Raw genomic sequence first — 14,379 nt, forward strand, 5'->3', positions numbered from 1 at the left:
GATTTCAGTAGAAAGAATAGAGATAGGAAAGATAAAAAGTGGGTGGTAAGATGGATAAATTAGTTTGAGATCACTCTTCCACAAATCTCTTGCATTCATTGATGAATCTTAAGAGATCCGAAAGAGGAAGAGTGTTAGCCTTATCCATACACAGTATATCGCAACCCAATATCTTAAGTCTGATTCTGGAAAACGCCGAACAGCTACAGAGAAAATGCTCTGCAGTGTCGTCATCCTCAAGACAGGATAGGCATATGGGGCGACCCCCAGGGCAGCCATATGCTGATCACAAGCGTTGTGCCCTGTGATTACACCCAGCAGTACTCTCAGGTCCTTTCTATTGAGTTTTAGGAGAAAGGCCGCTATTTTCCTGTTTGGTTCTTTCACAAAACAATTGACTACTCCGCACGAGTTCAACCCAGACCAACGTCCTCCATGGGTAGACCTCTTGAAGTCGTCAATCCATAGTTGAATCGATGCGGAATTGACACCTAGAAAGGCTTCAGGGCCTAGTGCCATACTTGCAGAGCCTTCATTAGCCAATTTATCACCTAAATCGTTCCCTGTAATACCACAAAGTCCAGGCACCCAAATAAGACTAACTTTGTTGTGTTTTTCAACACTGCTTAGTTTTGTCTTACATTCACCGACTAACTTCGAAGAGCAGCGTGGATTAGCAAGGGCTTACAGTGCAGCTTGACTGTCTCAGCTATTATTACAACTATTACATTTTCCCAAAAAAAAATATTTTATTTAAATTGGGTAATCATAAAAGTAGCATGAGAAATACGCGTTTAAAAACTCTAAAAGAGCTCACGGTAAAACAAGAGAGAGAGTTCCGTTTAACATCCGTAGCTAAAAAAATTCTCGAATTTCGCTTAAAGGAATTTCACCCATTCATTTGAGTATTTATACGAGTGCTAACGGTTTTTGCACTAAAAAATCAGTTTTTGAATGAAATCAGTATAATGTCGTTGCGCGCCTTAAAGTCATAAAAGTTTGGAAATCAAATAAAATATATATTCATCATAATTTTCTTAGCATTGACTTTATTTGAAAGTTTATTTTTAGCACTTGATGCTTAAAAATGATTCCATTAGCTGTCAGATGGTTCAACGCCGTAGATTTTTTGTCTTATAAAATTAGCAACTTCATATGTCGTCACAGAAAACAGCCTAAAGCGGTGATATTACACCACCCTGGAGACCTGTTAACAGTGCCACTACGTAAAGTTATGCGTTAAGCGAATGTTTTCTGCAAAAATTGATCGTTAGCGCAAAACATTCTGAGCGCCATTATCTTCGAGAAAAAATGTCAATATCAGCCCACAAAGCACAACGAACAGTGAGATTTTGTAGATGGAAAGGCTTCTAGATTTTTTACAAACCAAAACGGGAAATTTTGCTTCTTTACGTTGTAATTGTGATAGAATTTAGTCAAATCGTATAAAAAAATTGTTTTTTGTTTTATTAAAATCAGGGATCAGGAACATTCTTAACTTTGCATGGTGGTTTCGCCTGGTCCAAAAAAAAAAAAAAAACTACTAAAAAACATACCCTTTTTCAATTCAAATTAAACACAAATTTTGAGTGAAACCTCCAAGTGTATTTCTGTTCGTAGATTTTCCCATGACCAACTCAGACAATTTTGATAGCTCGCGTACCCCTTTGAATGAAAATGACTTTCATCTGAGAAATGGTTTTGTACAGAAAAACTATCCATTGTGACAATTTTTGATACGGTTCCCGAGCGAAATCTAACGCATTTTAGTGTAGAAATTGTAGATTCCTATCTAACTTCTGTCAAAAGAGAACTCATCGAACTGTCACAGCTGCTAAAAGAAAATACTGCTAAAACAGAAACTCGAACTTGAAAGACTTTGTTTATAATTGGCACAAATATTCTCTTTAAGGGGGGAAGTACCTTTAGAGGGCCGAAAAAAAACAGTTTTTCGTGATTTATTTTTGGGAAAATGAAAACAGTGCACATGAAATTAATATGATATATATTTAGGACAATGCTTGGCTCCGGAAAAGACGGAACTAATTCTACTTACGAGGGCGCGCATACCTCTAGAAGTAATAATGCCGGTCTACACGGAGAATATAAGGACTTCAAAAGTGGTGAAATACCTGGGCATCAGACTTGACAACAAGCTGACTTACTGGGCACAAATCCAACATGCTGCTGAAAAATCTGCCAAAATAATCACAAACTTATCACGATTAATGGCTAATATCGGAGGCCCCATCGCAAGCAGGCGGAAGCTGCTCATGGACACAACGATATCCATCTTGCTATACGGCTGTGAAGTATGGGCGGACACACTCAAATCAGAATGTCGTCGGAAGATTCTTGCCAAGGCCCAAAGAACTGCTGCCCTCCGCGTTGCCTCAGCTTACCGCACGGTATCGGAAGCAGCAGTACTTATCATTAGCGGTACGATACCCATAGATCTCCTAGCGAGGGAACGAAAAGAACTATGGGACCTCAAAAAGAGCGAGACAAATGACACAGACGACCACACATGCGACCGCACAAATACCAGAAGGCAACAAGCTCGAGCACGCACACTCCAAATATGGCAAGAGCGCTGGGCGTCAGAGGCGAAAGGAAAATGGACAAAGAGACTGATACCAAACATAGATAAATGGTATGACAGGAAATTCGGTGAGGTGAACTATTACATCACCCAGATGCTATCTGGACATGGGTACTTTTATAAATACCTCAACAAAATAGGGAAAGCAGAAACTGCTGAATGCATCTACGGAGATGCACCCATTGACGATGCTGATCACACATTTTTCAAATGTGAGAGGTGGACATCAGAGCGCAAAGCAATAGAAGATAGGCTAGGCCCCTTAAAAGCAGACAACATCATTCAAAAAATGGTCGAAAGTGCAGAAAGCTGGCAATTTATTGACACGTACGTGGAGCGCATCCTACGTGCCAAGAAATTTGACATGGATAGAGATGATCAATATACATACATCCATCCTACCTGAGTAGAAGATGAGCCGATAGCGTGATGCTGGCTCCAAAATTGGCGACCCTGGACGCAGGGGGAGTAGAAAAGGCTTCTTTCTGAACAGAACGCCTACTTGGGTCTCCTCTGCCTACGATGAAATACTACCGTAGTCCCGGGGCAGAGGAAACATCCGGGAAGGAATGGGGAGGGATTGTTTTAGTGGCTACACCATTCGACGCAGTAGACGACGGTTACTGTAAGTGCGAAGGCATTTTGAACCCTACCTCACCGCCAAAAAAAAAAAAAAAAAAAAAAAAAAAAATGCTCCAAGAAGAAAAAAGCGTATTTAACATTATTATAAATAAGCAATTAATTGAGTTATGGCGGTTCACGTAAATCGTGTCGCCGCTGACATCGAATTCGGAGAAAGCGATCCTGACCGCAACTTTCATCTGAAATCATAAAATCAAACATTATTTTACTCAGGAGGGTTTTTTATCCTAGATAGACTACAATCTCTAGCAAATTCGAAGATTAACCATTCAAATGAGGCTTCAAAAAAAACTTTTGGTTTTTTTTGCAAAAATTTTCAAACATTTTTGTGTTAAAAAGTATCTAAAAATTATTTTTTCTTTTCGTCCGTAGTCTACCTAGAGTAGCTTTTTATGCCCTTTAAAATGAAACCTTGATGAAGAAAATTGGTTCAATACTTTTTCCGTAATCACTTACGCCAATTTGAAAAACATGGTTTCGAGAAAACGCCGTTTAAAGTTCGCGGTCAAGGAAAAAGAAACTTACCGAAGTTGGACGGTAATCAGCACCACCAGGCTCATAGAGCAAACCCTCAGCTTCCTCAAAATATTCGTTTTCGGCGAGTTGTGCCTCCCTACGAGCACTGCGATTTTTTGAAACGTCTAAAGGTACTTCCCCCCTTAAGATGCTTGGCCGCGCTTATCCTTGCGTGCCTTGATGTTACCCTACAGTTTTATACCGCCGCCGAATGGCAGATGGTTCGTTCTTATGAGAAGATTTCATATCGCCGAAATATTTTAGGAGGCTTAGCATAGTTTTCGGAGAGGCGACCACTATTAGAAACATCTTTTTCTATCATTTGCGGTTACGTATTCAGAGTGGGCATCGCGATCAAGCGGAATGGTAGCTATGCACAAACCGCTAAGCTATGCTTTTTTATGTACAGTGGCTCACAGCTTATTTCGTGTGCCCGTTTATCAAAATAAAAAAGTTTAATATTTTTGTATAAACTTTATTTAGAAAAAAAACTTAAACGTACATTCAAAGATAAATTATTTCTTGTTACAAACGTACATAAATAAACTTAAATTATTTCTTCTTAAGTAATATATTTACAGCAAAATCAAAATTATAAGTAAATCCACGTCACACCTTATTTCGTGTGCTTAACCAAACTAGAAAAAACATGATTTTTTTTTTAATTTATTAAGTTTTTACTAATCTAATATTTTGTAGGGTAGCCTTTTTGTTTTAATACAGCTTTTAACCGGGATTGCGTAGAGCTAACAAGTTTTCCACTGTATTCAGGAGATATTTTCTCCCACTCCACTTGCAATGCTGTTTTTAGATCTTGTTTGTTGCTTATGTTATGTTTTCTAATTTTTTGATCCAGAATATTCCATAAATCAGGTGATTGTGCTGGCGTTTTTACCACATGAGGGCAATTCCATATAAGCCACCGTTGCACTAATTCCGACTTATGCTTCGGATCATTGTCCTGATAGAACCTGAACCTGTCCCGAATGCCTAATTTTTGAGCACTTTGTCGTAAATTATTTTTTAATAAATTCAAATAAACTGTTTTATCCATAATTTCGTCGATAAAAACCAAGTTTCCGACACCAGCTGTTGACATGCAGCCCCAAACCATTACATGGCCCCCACCGTGTTTTACTGTACCACGCAGATTCTTCGGGTCCAGCTCCGCGTTGGGCTTACGCCAAACGAAAGACTTTCCATCCGAACCAAATAGGTTGAATTTGCTTTCGTCGGCGAAAATAACGTCATTCCAAAATGTTTGGTCTTTATTAACATGGTTTTCGGCAAACTCCACCCTTAATCTTCTGTTACGCTCATTAACAAACGGTTTGTTTCGAGCTGTACGACCATGGAAATCAGCTTTGCGCAGAATTCTTCTTATTGTTTCAGGATTACATGACTTACCAAGTACTTTTTCGACCTCTTTTGTCAAAGCTGCGCACTAATTCGTGGGTCTTTTTTAATTTTTCTTAATATCCACCTTTCATCAGCTTCAGTAAAAATTTTGTTTGGAGCTTGGCGGCCTTTGTCAACCACTCTTTTTTCACGAGAGAAGCGTTGAATAATGTACTATACTGTGGAAGTACTTAAATTTACAATTTCAGCAATTTTTTTCTGCGACTTTCCATTTTTGTAATGCGTAATCACTAATTCGCTCCTTTCAATCGACGTACGACGACCCATCACGGTATTTTTAAATTAAGCTGGACACCCGACTACTTTCAATGTGTAAACTAAATAAGGATATAATCTAATATACTATGCAAAACAAATTTCCTATAATTGCAAACCGGTTTACTGGCGCCGATAACGGTAAAAGTGAACACACGAAATAAGCTGTGACGTCAATTTACCTAGTATTCTGTTTTTGTTGTAAATATTCTACTAAAGCAGACAAAATTTGAATGCATTTATACATGTTTGTAATTAGAAATAATTTATCTTTGATTGTGCATTTAAATTTTTTTTAAAGTAAATCAAATAAAAATAATTTTACAATTCTTTAGTTTAAAAGACAGCCACACGAAATAAGCTGTGAGCCACTGTATATATAAAGGGTGATCAGATTGGAGATACTTTTTCCAAAAGGGGTTTTTTGACAGATCACGCATGACTACTGTCAAACTAAATACATACTTTTTTCAGTATTCATTGATATTTCATCATGGAAAGGCTTACGCCTCAACAACGTTTACAAATCGTACAAATGCTTTACGAAAATCGACGCTCTGTGAAAAGTGTTCATTGCACACTCAGCGATGGTGTTTAGCGATGAGACCCATTTTTGGCTCAATAAGCGAAATTGCCATATTTGGGCTGAAGAGCAACTCGAAGTTATTCGAGAACACCCATTACATCCATTGAAAACAACCCTTAGGTGTGGCCTATGGGCTGGAGAAATCATCGACCCACCTTTCTTCAAATATGAGGCTGGCGCCAATGTAATAGTGAATGGCGAACGCTATCGTGCGATGATACACGACTTTTAGATGCCGGAAAATGAAGCCCGAGATTTACACAACAAGACATTCGACGGCGTTACTTGCCCTACAGCCCGTGAAGCAATGGGTTTACTGCGTCGTCCTTTCGGCGAGCAATTTATCTTTCGTCTCGGACCAGTGGATTGGCCGATTTGTCACCAAGATCGTGTGATATCACACCTTTGCAATTTTATTTTTGGAAGTATCTTATGTAAAGTCTAACTGCTTTGTGGACAAACCAGCTTCGATTGAGGCATTTAGAACCCAGCTTTAGTAAGTTTATTCACGAGATACCGACCGAGGTCGTCCAGCTATTATCTTTAAAAAATAAATGTCATGAATGATTCTACACAAAAAGAAATAAAGATTGCCCAATCAATTTGAATTTTCATTCCTTTATTTCAATTTAAAATCCGATACTTCTAAATTGATCACCCCTTTACATACAGGTATATAAATAAACAAGTGCATTATCTGTGATTGAGTTTGTAAGCTTCTTAAAATGCTATTTTCAATCATAATAAACGTCTTTTTATTCTTTTTGTTTTAAAATTTATGAGCTTTTAAAGTTGTCTAAAAAGATTTGTGTGCAAAATAATGTGCTAAAAATTGATTGGATTATATTTGTGAATAATTGATTTATTAAATGTTAACAAATTAAACTGGCAGCGAAATAAAGCATCAACTATGGAAAGCTGAGTTTAATGCACTCCGTCAAACACAAAACAAAAAAAGAGAAAAGTAGTGAATTTCTGTAGCTAAATGTGGTTTGTTGTTTGTCTAATATGTAGGTGTTAAAACCGTTACAGTTTAATTGGGTGGTATTTTGTGTTAGTCTATAATCGTCTTTACATACATACACACATGCATTCATATGCATTCTCTGCCCAGTTTATAAACAGAACTTTTTCTTATTCACACTATTTACAGGTCAACACCCTTGGCATGGATGAGGAGTGGAAAGGCGGCGATATGAACGGTTTGGGTGGCGGCTATAAAATACGTTTGCTGCGTGAAGCTGTCGAGCCATTCAAAAATGAAAAAGACACAATTATCTTGTTTACTGACAGGTATTTAAATATTCAATTTGTTTCACTCTCAACTAAACTAATTGATTGCGCTTCTTCCTTAACAGCTACGACGTCGTTTTCACAGGTGGCCTTAAAGATATCTATCGGAGATTCAGGGAATTTGGCGGCAAAGTGATCTTCTCCGCAGAAAAATTCTGCTGGCCTGATTCGGACTTGGCTAGGAAATATCCACCTGTCTCGGAAGCCAATGCATCGCCATTCCTCAATTCAGGCGCATTCATCGGCTATGCGCCACAGATCTATAGCATTTTACATGACGAGGAAATCAAAGATGATGATGATGATCAACGTTACTATACAAAAATATTCCTTGATACGGAGAAGCGCAAAAAATTGGGCATTCAATTAGATACGCACTCGCATTTGTTTCAAACTCTGAATGGCGCGCGTGGCGATCTGAAGCTGGATGTGGATTTGGACTCGAATGAGGGTAAATTGCTGAATATTAATTTTATGACCGAACCTGTTATTATACATGGAAATGGACCAAGCAAAGTGGAGTTGAATGCATTTGCAAATTATTTAGCGAAAACTTTTAATGGCGAATGTCTCATATGTCAGGAAGATCGCTTGGAATTGGATGTACGTTTGTGTATACACTTTGCGATTTATTGAATTGAAAAGCTTAAGCAATTTTTAATTACAGGAAAGTAAACTGCCCATCATTTCCATGGCGCTAATCATTACACAGGCAGTGCCTTTCTTCGATATGTTCTTGGAGAAAATTGAAAACCTCAACTATCCCAAGGACAAATTGCATTTGTTTATTTACAGTAATGTGCGTTTGAATTATTTTTACTTTTTTCCGCCTTTTTAATAATTACAATTGTAGCAAAAATTCCACGACGATATGGCGAAATCATTCCTAAAGCGGCTGGAGCAGGAGTATCGCAGCGTGAAAATTGTGTTGTCGAGCGATATGTTGAACGAGCAACAAGGACGTGAATTGGCGCTGTACGTCTTAACCGTTCCAAACCTTTGGTTGTATACCAGGGTCTGGCCTTTTTTTCGTACTGCTCGAGGATCTTTTTTAAAAGGTTATATCTATAAATCGATAGAAAATTCAATTTTAGGAAGCTACCTGGAAGCTCAACTCGTTAGCTATAAGTCGAAAAAGCCAGTGTGGCCAGACCCAGGTGCTCAACGGAGGGTTAATATGCAGTAAACCCAAATTTGTTTTTTTTTTAATATAATTTATTCTTCTTTATAGTCAACAAGCTAAGAAAAAGCAGTGCGATTATATATTCTTTGTGGATGCTGATGTGCAAGTGGACGATCCGCAATTGCTACGCGAAATGTTAATAATGAATAGGTGCTTGCTTTTGCAAAAAACAATTTGCCACACTTTGTTACGCAAACTAACTTGATTTCATATTTTCCATGCCAGACAATTTGCTGCGCCGGTGGTAAGCAAATACGATGAATTATGGAGCAATTTCTGGGGTGCGCTCTCCGATGGCGGCTATTATGCGCGTTCACATGATTATGTCGATATTGTCAAAGGCTCATTTACGTGAGTAAACACAAGTTTCTTTTATTTTTTTTTACTTAAAGTTGTTACTATATATATTTTTTTTTAAATTGCACAAAATCCATACGTACTAATTTAGCTATACTAAATTTTTATACTACTTGTGAAAAATACTATATTTTATAATAGAAAAGAAAAACACTTTCATACTAATCGAAAGCAATAGAGAAATCTGTCTTAAAACTGCGTCGATCAATTGAGTACATATTATCAGCGGTGCATTCATAGAGACCGGCATCCATTTGTGTGGCAGGGTCGATCTCGATCTTCGACTTGACTTTATCTTCGCCAATACGCCACTCATGCACCTGTGAAAGAAAAAGTTTATTGAAAAATAAGCAAAAAATGCACTTCACTGCACTCACATGCATGTAGAGGTGTTGGAAAATCTCCGTACCATCCTTGTACCAGGTGATGTGCGGACGTGGATTACCTTTGGCTATGCAAAGGAAAGCGATTTTATGGCCCAACACGTATTCATAATCGAAATGTGAGGCTTGCAGAATTTTAGCACCCTAGAAATATATTTAAATTGGATATGCAGAGGAGGTATATTCTATACATATAGTTTATGAAAATATTAAAAAAAAAAAAAATAATTGGCGCGTACACTTCTGTTAGGTGTTTGGTCGAGCTCCTCCTCCTATTTGTGGTGTGCGTCTTGATGTTGTTCCACAAATGGAGGGACCTACAGTTTCAAGCCGACTCCGAACGGCAGATATTTTTATGAGGAGCTTTTTCATGGCAGAAGTACACTCGGAGGTTTGCCATTGCCTGCTGAGGGGCGACCGCTATTAGAAAAATGTTTTTATTAATTTTGCTTTCACCGAGATTCGAACCAACGACCTCTCTGTGAATTCCGAATGGTAATCACGCACCAACCCATTCGGCTACGGCGGCCATATGAAAATATTAGTTTGGGGAAAAAGAAATCCATTATTTTCTCGGTAGATTGGGATGCCGTTATCTCTCCTTCCCATGCAGTATCTCTTTTTTGGTCAGCAATTTTATGTGTTGGCAGCAGTTCCAATGCCTGCATACTTGACAAGAAAGTAAAATTCCCTTCAGCACTCTTTCCAACAAACGATTTGAGGAAGTAAATAAAACATCATCCGGACAAGAAAGAGGAATTCACATTAAGTCAATCAATTTCTCGTCGAAAAAGAAATTAATTACTTTCTTGGTAGATGCCTGTAGTGCTCGATATCTCGTAAGGTGTGGATCAAACAATTTAAAGTTTATGCTCGTTGACAAGCTGACATTTCACACTAAAAAAATGCTTTCATTGTTTTTAGTTTGCTTTAGTTTGATCCATTCATTTGTCAGTTACAGGGTGTTAGCAATGGAAGTCAACAAATAGAAATTTCGGTACATTTTCCAGTTTTTCTGTGATAAAGACGAAAATGCGACCCAGACCGCTGAAATTGTGAAAGGTGTTTATGGGGCCGATATTGTAACAGTAAGCAGCTAATTACGTGCAATTTTGGTTTCGTCGATTCCGTTCAGGCATTTTTGATGTTAAAAAAATGTCGATAATGTCGATAAAATCACATAAATAATCGAAGTTGACCGACATGTCAGTAGGCGTAGCATCGCCCCAGATCTAAAGATTGACCATAAAACAGTATTAAACCATTCGCGCAAACATTTTACGCAAAAGTAATGGATTTATTTTTCCTCAAACTACTATATGCCTACAAATTTAGATTTAGAAGCATTTAGACGACTTCAAAAAACAAAAAAAAATAAATAAATAAATGACGACCAAATAAAAACCAATCGTTCCCACGACAGTTTGTTCTACGTAACCGGAACGACTCGGATTTATATCCAGTCAGGGACTGGCACTTTCCCCGTTTATGCTGCTACAAAAATAACAACCAAATAAAAATCAAATTGAAATAAATCAAAAGCTCTCCTCAAAAAATCAGTTCAGTTGTTCAACGCGAAATTAAATTCTTTAAAATTCCTCTTTAGTGAACTCCACTTGAAGCGTAAGCTTTCCACTATTAAAACCACATTTGCAATTATTTTTTTCACTTACATTGTTATTGTTGTAATACTGATCCGATTCGGGATCACGATATTTGCCTGTTATAGGTAATCCTATTTGTACCTGCAAATCGAAATCACCAGAAATATCACATTTTAGGTATTTAATAAATACGAAAAAATATTTTTTATGCTTTTCCAACACTCACTCTCGATTTGGTGCGTCCTCGGCCACGTCCACGTCGACCATCGCACACTTGACAGCTTAACATGAACACCCCAAGGCAAATCAAGAGCAATTTTACATTCATTATTACGTAGTAATTGATTAAAAGTGGAAGTGATACAAAAACAAATGTTTGAGAAATTTAACAAACCAAATTTAAAACTATAAAATCTTTGCAAATTACAATTTGCCCGTTTTTAAAACTTTTTCGTTGAAAATTTCATAAAATATATAGTAAAGTCTTTTGAAAATCCACACTAAATATTTGCAATTTCTTTTGGGTTCTTGTGTTTCAAATTATGGCCTAGTACATTTCGGCTCGGCTCGAGTGTGCTAACACTTTAACGCGCTGTACGCTCGCCCGTTTCGATTGTGGCCGCCTTATCGCTTGCTGTACGCTCCAACCAAATAAATACGACTAAACGTTCGGAATATTGTGAATCTGCACTAAATCAAGCCTTTCCATACTCAACACACAAAATAGTAATGGTGCGGTAGTTAATGGTGCGTGCGGGGTGATAGGGGCTAATAGGCGCGCAGCATGTTGCTGGTTAAATTTTAAAATGGTAGCTCTTAGTAGGGGATGCAAGTTAGTTGTTGTTTTTGTTTCAAACCTTTGCACCTATCTGGAAATCTCACTCTCGGTTGTTGGCACTTATGGGTATTCATATAGATTTAGTGAATAGTTGTTTCAAGTGCCAGACTGACTAAATGATGCAAATCACTGGCACCCTTCCGCATCTATCCGCTTTGTAATTTTAAATTTTCTGTTTTTATTTTTTTTTATTCCAAGAATTTGGCGGTACAGTGCGTTGTTTAGTAAAGTTTGCAATATCACACTGGTAGGCTACTAAAAATAGGTTAAATGGAAACAGTGACGCACTGGGCGTTTGGCAAAGTTGACACAGTCTATGGGATTTAACTTATTGCTAAAATTTTTTATATAAAAAATAAAAGAAAAATAAATAATATGCGCTTACACTTCTGTTAGGTGTTCGGTCGAGCTCCTCCTCCTATTTGTATGTACCTTATTTTATTACATTTTAATATTACAAAAATTAAAAAAAAAGGTTAGTTCGCAAATACTCAAAGATAGAATTTACTGCGTTTGAACCTTTCCCACCTTTCCACGGCTAAGGACTGTGACTTCAGCAATATATGTATGGGGAATGTTTATGCTGATACAACAACAAAAACAAAAAACAAGAACAACAACCACTGCGATTGAACTTCGATATTAAGCCAAAAATAAATATATAGTAGGTTGCTTCTTCTTCTTACTAAAATGCCCAGAGATAAAAAGCGTTGTAAAGTAAAACCGACTATTTGACTCTGATACTATGCATACAATTTTGCTCTAACTATTGCCACTATAGATGCCACCAGCAGTGTGAGCTAGTCGATTCTAACATAACCTAAACGTCATAAACCAAGCTTTGATATATGGTAAACAAACTGCTTCGACACATTAGTAATTTTGTTTAGGTATCATACTCTTTTGGTTTTGTGAAAATGTCTGATTTTGTGCCGAATAATCGTCATTTGCGGGAAGTGTTGATTTTCCTCTTTCATTCGAAAAAACGGCGGCTGAAGCGCATCGAGAGCTACAAAAAGTTTATGGAGATGCTGCTTGGTATTGGTTCCGTCGCTTCAAAGACGGTGATTTTAATGTTGTCGATCGTCCGCGTGAAGGAAGGCCAAAGGCTTTGAAGACGCTGAATTGGAGACATTGCTCAATGAGGATCCGTGTTAAACGCAAGAAGAGCTTGCTTCAGTATTAGGAGGTACCCGCCAATCAATTTTCCAACGATTGCATGCTTTGGGCATGATTCAGAAACAGGGGACTTGGGTTCCTTATGAGTTGAAACCAAGGGATGTTGAACGTTGTTTTTTCGATTATCACCTGTTCCGATCGATGGCACATGGTTTAGCTGACCAGCAGTTGCATTCATATGAAGACATCAAAAAATGTCTTGATCCGTGGATAGCCTCAAAAGATGAACAGTTTTACCGCGACGGTTCTTTTTCTTGATTAGCACCCCAAACGCCAATTATATATTCTTTCTATTGCAAACACTTGTACCAATGAGAAACACTAAGGTCAGCCTCTTCGATTACACCGACGAGATCCAGGACCAAACACAACTGCAACTACTGGATCGAACAGTATGTAGACAAACATTAAACGACATTCATTGGTATACTCTCACCACCTTCCTAAATTCCCGACCCTCGAATGCCGTTGTCGTAGTCCAACCACCACTCATTGCAGATGAAGAGCTTAAACTGCTTCGTGAGACCCGCATAACTTTGACTCAATTACGGTCTGGTTATTGTAGCCCCGGTATACTCAAATTATGCCCGCCATGGGAATGTACCCCGCACGATACTAACCGCATATTCTCATGCTTTCTTAAACCCATTCACCTAACACCTCGCTCTCTCTGTACCCAACCTATCAGAACAATACGTTTTCTGCGCCTAACGTTAGATGAGTTAGAGGATGACGATCGGTGACTACACTGTACTGGCAGGGTCTAGTGAACTGCTGCAACAATAACAACTAAGTTCAGTGGAGCCCTTCACAATGCAGAAGTGAAATTCTTTTACTACCAAAGACAGGTGTCGCATTCAACGTTTTCTTGGCTAAATCGTTTGCTTCTAGACGTACGAGACGACCAAGCCAGATAAGCCGCTGGAAGCCGCTGCTCGCTAAATTATATTTATGTGGAAAGGTTCATCGCTTCAGTGTATACGAAGGTCGTTTGAAAAGTCCGTGGAAAGTCAGAGAGATGACACTACAGGCTTTTATTGAGCTTGTGTTTAGTTAGTAGCAGAACAGGGGCAGGAATCAATGGACCCAAATTCAAAAAATCGATTCCGATGGGATCCTACCCAACAATATTCCAGGCAGAAATACATGCCATTGAAATATGTGTGAGAGAATGCCTTAGAAGGAAAATGAGAGGTACTCACATCTACATACTTTCAGATAGCCAAGCGGCTCTAAAAGCCCTTCTATCAACAACTATCACCTATTGGTAAATGATTGCCTAAACCTCCTAAACACGTTAGGAAACCTCAACATAGTAACACCATGTTGGATTCCGAGACATGAAGGACATGAGGGAAATGAAATGGCTGACGACCTTGCAAAACAAGGAGCAAATATGCAACTTACTGGTCCTGAGCCTTTCTGTGGACTGACAAAAGGCCACATTAATGAATTCCTTAGGAAATGGGAAGAAAGAAAACTTGCCGCACACTGGCTAAACTGTGCCGGTCAGCGTCAAGCC

General features: G+C 38.3%; 2 protein-coding genes across 2 annotated transcripts in view; one reads left to right on the forward strand and one right to left on the reverse strand.

Moving 5' to 3' along the window:
* LOC128861005 (procollagen-lysine,2-oxoglutarate 5-dioxygenase) overlaps positions 1-14,379 on the forward strand; it is a 41,255-nt gene that overhangs the window by 14,610 nt on the left and 12,266 nt on the right. Inside the window, exons 3-8 of the mRNA XM_054098851.1 lie at positions 7,174-7,313; positions 7,379-7,916; positions 7,981-8,112; positions 8,167-8,288; positions 8,545-8,646; positions 8,722-8,847. Coding sequence (XP_053954826.1) covers positions 7,174-7,313; positions 7,379-7,916; positions 7,981-8,112; positions 8,167-8,288; positions 8,545-8,646; positions 8,722-8,847 — 1,160 coding nt within the window. The remainder of the gene's footprint in view (positions 1-7,173; positions 7,314-7,378; positions 7,917-7,980; positions 8,113-8,166; positions 8,289-8,544; positions 8,647-8,721; positions 8,848-14,379) is intronic.
* LOC128861009 (immunoglobulin domain-containing protein oig-4) lies at positions 8,873-11,506 on the reverse strand. Its single transcript, XM_054098865.1, has 4 exons — positions 11,067-11,506; positions 10,910-10,981; positions 9,231-9,380; positions 8,873-9,173 (listed from the first exon to the last, which is right to left on the reverse strand). Exons 1-4 carry the CDS (start codon positions 11,166-11,168, stop codon positions 9,015-9,017), a joined length of 483 nt encoding a protein of 160 aa, XP_053954840.1. The 5' UTR covers positions 11,169-11,506; the 3' UTR covers positions 8,873-9,014.

Source organism: Anastrepha ludens, chromosome 4 (genome assembly GCF_028408465.1).
Source record: "Anastrepha ludens isolate Willacy chromosome 4, idAnaLude1.1, whole genome shotgun sequence".
In the NCBI taxonomy this organism is placed as follows: Eukaryota; Metazoa; Arthropoda; class Insecta; order Diptera; family Tephritidae; genus Anastrepha; species Anastrepha ludens.

Bases quoted from the DNA above. Each gene is read 5' to 3' on its own strand.
- LOC128861009 (XM_054098865.1), bottom strand. From the start codon at position 11,168: ATGAATGTAAAATTGCTCTTGATTTGCCTTGGGGTGTTCATGTTAAGC. The intron at 9,381-10,909 runs GTAAGTGAAAAA...ATATATTTCTAG, and splicing joins AGTATTACAACAATAACAAT to GGTGCTAAAATTCTGCAAGC. The intron at 9,174-9,230 runs GTGAGTGCAGTG...TTTCTTTCACAG, and splicing joins TCCAACACCTCTACATGCAT to GTGCATGAGTGGCGTATTGG.